At 36.8% G+C, this 8,960-nt stretch overlaps 1 protein-coding gene across 1 annotated transcript; it reads right to left on the bottom strand.

Moving 5' to 3' along the window:
• Positions 1-637: 637 nt before the first annotated feature.
• LOC140037849 (receptor kinase-like protein Xa21) lies at positions 638-1,018 on the bottom strand. Its single transcript, XM_072082994.1, has one exon. The coding sequence runs from the start codon at positions 1,016-1,018 to the stop codon at positions 638-640; it is 381 nt and encodes a 126-aa protein (XP_071939095.1).
• Between the last annotated feature and the right edge of the window lie 7,942 nt (positions 1,019-8,960).

The following is an 8,960-nucleotide window of genomic DNA, read 5'->3' on the forward strand; positions in this document are numbered from 1 at the left end:
TTACAATGACCACCATGGCCATCCAAAACTTAATCGGGCAATGTATGGATATGCTAGCAAGGGAACATATGGGTTTATTGTGCAATTGATTCCTGCCCTCTACCCCTTTATGTCGTTCTCATTGTGACTAAGATTTCGTGTGGTAGCAAAATCAACATTCAAAGAAAGGCATGCTTATGTAAATCAATCATAGGAGCAAGAGCATGCCCTGTAATTAAGTACAGTACAATTTATTGTATAATGTATATTATGGAAACATAAGATTCAAGTATAACACAGGAGGATAAAGATGTTCAAGCAGAATTGAGCCAATTGACTGTCTTTCGAAACATTCAGTCCCTATAAAGAAAGAACATACCAACATATTTGAGTCGTCCATTTAATTTTTCAAATAAAAGAGCCAAAGGTGTCTTCTTTAGCTGCTCACACAGCTATCAACTTCAGCTCAGAGATTCAGACGAACAAAAGGCTGCAAATCCAGATACATCTTTTTCCATGCAAGTGAGCACAACACATCACTCCTTTTTTTTTTTTTTTGGCTAAAATAGATTCTGAATAGAAAAAATCGTTTGTCTAAAATAGAAAAACTGAACCTTAATTTGTGACTGTATTAAATTCTCATGCATACCTGTAGCAATTAAACTTCAAGATTTTCTTGATGTACCCTAACACCAAGAAAAACATCCTTGATGAGATGTAATTTGCTGACAACTTCATTCATGTGCATCAGATCATTTGGCAATCTTTGTGAGCATTTGAGGCCGAGTTTTAACAGGGAAATAACACATTCCATCTCTCTTCCACCATTGATATTTTCCCTTTTAGGAGTCATTCTTCTGTTTCCATCTCTTGCTTTGCAAAGAATCAAGGGTTCCACGATCTCACAAACTTGTTCAGAGTTATGCAGATCTAGCTCATCCATAAACATATCATCAGTTGGCCTCCTCCTAGTGATCATCTCTAGCAGGAGAATCCCATAACTGTAGACATCCCCAAGAGTTGATGCCGTAAGACCCATTCCGTATTCTGAATTTTTGTTTTCAGATATATAATGTTACGTTGTAAAAGAAAAACTTTAAAAAAATAGGGAAAATTATCTAAGGGAGATAACTGGATCAATTGTTTAGATTGGGGTAGATTAAACATATCTACTAAGTACTAGTTCATAAATGAGACTTAATTGAAATTGTTAAAGATGAATCACTAAAAGCCTAATGTTTAGATTGGTGGTCAATTTTCCCAGCCTTCCTTTGTAGACAGCTCCGAAATTTCCTGAACCAATTAAGTTTTCTGGAGAAAATCCTGAAGTTGCACGAACAAGTTCATGGTAAGAAAGTCGTAAGAGCTCATCGATTCTTGTGGGCATGCTAGAGAATCTGGCCACCGGTCCTCTTTCTCTTTTTCGATATACCAAGATATATAACAACACTGTAACAAGAACCAAAAGCGTTGCTTGTTAGGACCGGTCCAGAAATAAACAAACTAAAGTTAGAATAAAATAGGCGGTATAACCGACCATATAATGGTTAGTCGGTAGACACCAGTCATATAATAATTAGGCGGTAAAATCGACCATATAAAAGGGTTGTGGCAACCCAATAAAGACAAATAACAAAATAAAATAAAAGACATAGAAGATTTACGTGATTCGGTCAAATTGACCTACGTCCACGGGCGAGAGAAAAGCAAATTTCTACTATGAAGAAAAAATACAAAAGCCGTAGGAAAGTGGTTCCTAGGCTAAAATGGTACTTGCAAAAGGTTTAGGAAATATTCCTAAAGTCAAAATAAGAGAGTCTAAAATATTTGACTATAAATGGATTAGATGATCCAAGAAACTAATAGCCCATATAATGCTTTCTTGATTGGTGCATCTAAACCTCTCAAAGGCCTCCTATATTTATAAGTGTATAAGGAGAGATTTTCCTTCCGCTTGGCCGATGTGGGATGAAGCAAAATGAAAAACTTATGCCACAAAGTCAAAGCTTGCGATTTTGACAAATCAACAAATCTCCACCTTAGCATAATTTTAGTTCCACCATCGACAACAATAAAATTGCTCCACCTTCTCCATATAAGCCCTAATGGGCGTAAATCACCAACAATGAATACCAATCAAGTCCAAGTACTGCTTGAACTTATAAATTGGAAGAGGCTTCGTAAACATGTCAGCTGGATTGTCCTTGGTATTGATTTTCTGAATAAGGACCTTTCCTTCAGCAATGATATTCTGAATGAAATGATACTTCACATCAACGTGTTTCGCCCTCTCATGATACATCTGATCTTTAGTCAAGTGTATGACACTTTGACTATCACAGTGAACAATAGTAATACCTTGATGTAGACTAAACTCGCTAAATAAACTCTTCAACCACAAGACTTCTTTGATTGCCTCGGTCATAGCCATATATTCTACTTCTGTAGTAGACAAAACTACGACAGGTTGTAGAGTAGCTTTCCAACAACAGCACAACCGCCAATGCAAAACACATAGTCTGAAAATGATCTTCTCCTGTCAAGATCTCCAGCGTAGTCTGAATCTACAAAACTAACCAAAGTGTTATTATTTTTTTCAAACTCTAAACATGCATTTGAAGTACCTCGCAAGTATCTGAGAATCCACTTCACAGCCTGCCAATGTGCTTTACCAGGGCAAGACATATATCTGCTAACAACACTGACTGCATGTGAGATATCTGGACGAGTACAAACCATTGCATACATAATACTGCCGACTGCACTAGAATAAGGAACCCGTGCCATATAATCTTCATTTTCATCTGATTGTGATGATTGAGCAACTGATAGTCGAAAATGGCTAGCAAGAGGAGCAGATACTGGTTTAGCATCTTTCATGCCAAAACGCTCCAAGACCTATTTCAGGTAATTTTCTTGGGTAAAAAATAATTTCCCTGCTCCTCGATCTCGTTTAATATCCATACCACGAATTTTCTTAGCTGCTCCAAAATCTTTCATTTCAAATTCACTATTTAACTGCAGTTTTAAAGTGTGAATTTTTGACAAATTCTTGGCAGCAATGAGCATGTCATCAACATACATCAACAAATAGATAAAAGAATCATCATCTAACTTCTGGAAGTAAATACAACTATCATACATGCTCCTTAAATAACCATAACCCAACATAAAGGAATCAAACCTCTTATACCACTGTCTTGGAGATTGTTTCAATCCATATAAGAATTTCTTCAATAAGCAAATATGGTCTTCCTTACCTTTAATTTCAAAACCCTCGGGTTGTTTCATATAAATTTGTTCTTCAAGTACGCCATGTAAGAAAGCTGTCTTAACATCAAGGTGCTCTAACTGCAAATCATATATGACAACTAAAGCAAGCAAACACGAATATAGTTATGTTTAACAACAGGTGAAAAAACTTCATTAAAATCAACACCTTGTACCCGACTATAGCCCTTTACAACTAATCGTGCTTTATACCTTGCATCTTCAACCCCTGAAATACTTTCTTTTTTCTTGAAAACCCACGTGTAACCAACTATTTTCTTATTTGACGGCGTCTTTACAAGAACCCAAGTTTCATTTTGATGAAGAGATTCAATTTCTTCATTCATCACAATCAACCACTTTGCAGAATCATCACAAGAAATTGCTTCTAAATAGGTGGAAGGCTCACCAACTGCATCAGTTTCTTCTGCAACAGACAAAGCATATGCAACTAAATTTGCATATCTTTGTGGTGGTCGAATATCTCTCCTTGGTCTATCTCTAGTTATGGAATACTCTTCTTCTTTTGAACTATCTTCAACAGTAGATTCAGGTGCATCTACTTGCACTTGCTAAATAGAATATTTGATTTGAGAAAGATCAGAACTGCCAATATCAAACTCCACCTGCTTCTGTGTACTTTCAGTATTACAAGGACTAGAAAACTCTTTCTTGAAAGATAACATAGACAATTCATCAAAAGTAACATCTCTACTGATCACAAATTTTGGAGATTTGGGATCAGGACAGCATAATCTGTATCCTTTCACCCCAAAAGCATACCCAAGAAAAATGCACTTTTTAGCTCTGGACTCCAATTTTCTATCATTCACGTGCATGTATGCTGGACACCAAAATATTTTAAATTGGAATAATCAGCAGGAGTACCTGACCAAACTTTCTCAGGAGTTTTAAAATCAAGACATGCAGAAGGAGAATGGTTGACAATATAACAGGCCATATTGATTGCCTCTGTCCAAAAGTTGTTTGTCAACCCTGCATTGGAGATCATACATCTTGCTCTCTCCAAAAGCATTCTGTTCATACGTTCGGCCACACCATTTTGTTGAGACGTCATTCTGAAGGTGTGATGCCGAACAATTCCTTCATTTTTGCAAAATCTATCAAATTCATCTCCACAAAATTCCATGCCATTATCTATTCTCAACCGCTTAATATGTTTTCCTGTTTATTTCTCAATCAAAACTTTTCATTGTTTGAAAGTTAAGAAAACATCATTTTTATGTTTAAAAAAATTGACCCAAATTTTCCTTAAATAATCAACAATAAAAGTCAACATGTACCTGGCACCACCTTTAGAAGGAGTATGGGAAGGACCCCATAGATCTGAATGAATGTAATCAAGAGTACCTTTTGTCTTGTGAATTGCTGGTGAACTGAAACTGATTCTTTTCTGCTTCCCAAAAGTACAATGTTTACAAAATTCCAATGGCCCGGTACTTTGTCCACAAAGAAGTCCTCTTTTGCTCAGTATGCCTAAGCTTTTTTCGCTCATGTGCCTCAAACGCATGTGCCATAATTTAGTGATGTCTGTATCTAACAAAGATGATATTGAAATAGTAGCAGCACCTGTAACAGTAGATCCCTGCAAAATATGCAAAGTACCAGATCTGTGTACCTTCATAACAACAAGAACTCTTCGAGTGATTTTAAGAACTCCATTTCCATCTGAATACCTGCACCCAATAGACTCAAGAGTGTCTAAAAGGATGAGATTTTTCTTCAAATCTGGAACATGCCTAACATCTGTGAGCGTCCTCACAATACCATCGTACATTTTAATCCGGATTGTGCATTTGCCAACAACTTTACAAGCGGCGTTGTTATCTATTAAGACAACTCCACCTTCAGTTGATTCATATGTTAAAAATCAGTCCCTATTGGGACACATATGATATGAACAACCCGAATATAAAATTCACTTATTGTTAGATCTAAAAATATTTTCTGTTGTACAGAAAATGGTTCCATCATTCTCATTAGCTGCTATACTAGTTTCAGCGGATTCAGTATTTTTCTCAACAAATTTTCCTTTTTACTTTTCTTTATTTTTCAATTTAAAGCAATCACAGATAACATGACCCTTCTTTTTATAATAATTGCACACCACATTTTTATATTTAGACTTGGATCTACTTCTATTTTCTGTATTTCTCTTTTCAGATCTACCCCGAATAAACAAGCCATCGGCTTGACTCCTACTAGTTTCCCTAATAATATCCCTATCTATTTACTTTTTAGATTTTAATGTAGATTTAATTTTTCGATACAAAATTGTTTCCTTTTCATAAATCATAGTATCAGGAAAATGTTTAAGGATTGGGGAAGGGAACACAAAAGTAATAGGGCTTGATCTTCATCATCAATTTTTGAATCTATATTCTCCAAATTCATAATAATGAAATCAAATTTATCAAGATGGGAGAGTATAGATGTACCTTCAGACATCCGAAGCATGTACAAATTCTGCTTCAAATATAGCCGATTCTCGACTACTTTCTTCATATACAAAGTTTTCAATTTATTCCACATAACCTTGGCTGAAATCTCCATTGCTACCTTACGCAATACCTCATCGGAGAGATTTAATATTTTACTGGATCTAGCCTTCTTATCTATATCGGCGAAATCCGCATCCTTTACATCTTCTGAATTTTTCTCAATTTCTTGAATTGCCAAGTCAACTCCATCTTGAACAAGAAAGGCCTCCATCTTGAGTTGCCACATTTCGAAGTTGACATTCTTGTCGAATTTCTCGACAATCGTCTTTGTTATCGTCATTGTTGCCATAAAATCTGTAATCTGAAGTTTGTCTCAAAACACTAGCCAAACAAATATGCAAATCTCAAGGTGAGCGGACCCTACGGGATGAGTGGGCCCCACGGAATGAACGGACCCCACGGAATAAGCAGGCCCCAAGGGAATGAACGGGCCCTACAAGATAAATGGGTCTCACGAGATGAACCTGTCTTATAAAATATATCAACCAACTCTGATACCAGTTTGTTAGGACCGGTTCAGGAATAAACAAACTAAAGTTAGAACAAAATAGGCGGTATAACCGACCATATAATGGTTAGGCGGTAGACACTAGCCATATAATAATTAGGCGGTAAAATCGACCATATAAAAGGGTTGTGGCAACCCAATAAAGACAAATAACAAAGCAAAATAAAAAACATAGAAGATTTACGTGGTTGGATCAAATTGACCTACGTCCACGGACGAGGGAGGAGTAATATTTCTACTATGAAGAAGAAATACAAAAGCCATAGGAAAGTGGTTCTTAGGCCAAAATAGCACTTACAAAAGGTTTAGGAAATATTCCTAAACTCAAAACAAGAGAGTCTAAAATATTTGACTATAAATGAGTTGGATGATCTAAGAAACTAATAGCCCATATAATGCTCTCTTGAGTGGTGCACCTAAACCTCTCAAAGGCGTCCTATATTTATAGGTGTATAAGGAGAGGTTTTCCTTCCGCTTGGTCAATGTGGGACGAAGCAAAATGAAAAATTATGCCACAAAGTCAAAGCTTGTGGCTTTGACAAATCAACATTGCCGGTAAAACAATGGACATCAATATGACATCCTTCAGCTTTCCTTTGTTTTTCCCCTTAATCACTGGGCAAGGTGGGAGCTCCAATTCTGGAATGCCTCCACAGAGTTTGTTGTTGCCAATCAATGATATTTGACTTGCATTGCTGAAAATTCCTATGTTTGGTATCTCGCCTTCGATGTTGTTGTAGGAAAGGTTTAAGTACCTCAAATATTGAAGCATCTCAAGTTCTTTTGGTATTTGTCCAATCAAATTATTACTTGAAAGGTCTACTTGCTGGATGCTCTTCCAAGAAGCCAAATTTGGTGGAAATGTTCCTTTGAAAAAATTGGCCTGCATAAAAAGATTCTCCAGATGTGAACAATTAGCAAGTGAGATGGGTATATCTCCAGCAAATTGATTGTGGGAAACATTGAAATCCACCAAATGTATAAGCTTTCCAACTTCAGCAGGCAGAGAACCACTAAACGAATTTTCACCTATTTTGATGTACATCAGTGATGAGTGCGTCTGCAGAAAATGTGGTGATATAATCCAGTGAAGTTGTTTTGAGATATATCCAGATATTGCAAATTTTTACAGTTCATAAGAACATTGTCAAATATATTGCCCCCTTCAAACTGGTTAAATGATAAGTCTAGATAGTATAGATTGGTGTTGTTGCATAGGGCAAAGACTATCTGTCCTGACAAGTCATTATGGTCCAGACGTAATCCTTGCAAATTTGGTAACTTGCCAAAATCTCTTGGAATAATCCCTGAAAAAGAGTTCAATTCAAGGCCAAGTTGAATTAGGTTGACAAAGTTTCCAAATCCTTGTGGAATGGTTCCTGACAGTTGGTTTCCTCCCACGAACAATTCAGTGAGTTGATTTGAGAAATTGGCCATGATTTTAGGTCCATTACCTCCAAATGTATTGGCACTCAAGGAAAGAATTCTTAGATTACTGCAGTTGGTCAGTGATGCAATAAAATCCAAATCTCCTATAGAATTATTGCCGAAGAGATTGTGATTAAGATTAGCTCTTTTGAGTTGTATCAGATCTTCTAAATTAGTTGGAATTTGGCCTGCGAACTTATTATAGGGAAGATCAAGTATCTCAAGCCCAGAAGCATTAGTGATTGAAGTTGGAAAGTTTGCATACAAGTTGTTCCCCCCAACATACAACACTTGTAGATTTGGTAGGGTGAGACCTATGTTGGTTGGGAGATTGCCATGAAAGGAATTGTCGGCCACTGAAATGACAGTAATGGCTAAACTATTAAAGATGGAGGCAGGGATTATACCAGATAGTTTATTTTCTGATGCTGAAAATATAGATAACCTTTTCAAGAGCCCCATCTCCATGGGCAAATTTCCCTCTAGATTGTTGAAGTCGAGACTGATTCGGATCAATGATGATAAGTTCCCAGTGGAAGAGGGAATCTCTCCTGTCAACTTGTTTGTGCGAAGATAAAAATTTTCAAGCCTCTTCAAATTGCTTAGCTGATCAATTGGAATCTTCCTTTCTAGCTTGTTACTGGTTAGGTCAATAGTTATCATCTCTGCACAGTAGCTCAGATTTTCTGGGATTTTTCCACCGAGTGCATTACTTGACAGGTTCAAGACTCTTAGCCTTTTGAGGCGACTGAATTCTTGGGGAATCTCACCATGGAATTGATTCTCCGCAAGTTGGATGAACCTCATGAAGCTTAGATTTCCGACATGAGGAGATAGGGTTCCAGACAACTGCTTATACCTTAGAATCAAGGCTATGACCCTCTGATGTCGAGTACTGCAGGTGACTCCTTCCCACTGGCAATGGTGTTGTGAATGGTTCCAGGAATTCAGCACTCCAAATGAGTGATCATATATTTGCTTCTTGAATTCAAGCAGAGCAAGTCGATCGATCTTATTTTGAAATTGTTTTGCAGCTGAAACATGGTTTACTGAAAAGCTCATGGCAACTAAGAGTAGGAGAAAAATGTTTGCTAATGTTGATGAGCGAAATCCCCACATGGTATTTGGAATTTCGATGGGATGTGAAGGCAAAGATGGATTAATTTGCAACAAATTGATGATTGAATGATAAAAGTTTCTGTGGAATGGGAACAATGTTTGAGCTGTTATAGATTCTTGTAGTTCTGCTTATA

This window comes from Coffea arabica, chromosome 3c, assembly GCF_036785885.1.
Source record: "Coffea arabica cultivar ET-39 chromosome 3c, Coffea Arabica ET-39 HiFi, whole genome shotgun sequence".
NCBI classification, from domain to species: Eukaryota; Viridiplantae; Streptophyta; class Magnoliopsida; order Gentianales; family Rubiaceae; genus Coffea; species Coffea arabica.

What these genes read in the sequence shown, in the direction of transcription:
- LOC140037849 (XM_072082994.1), bottom strand. Translation starts at nt 1,018, where the DNA reads ATGGGTCTTACGGCATCAACTCTTGGGGATGTCTACAGTTATGGGATT.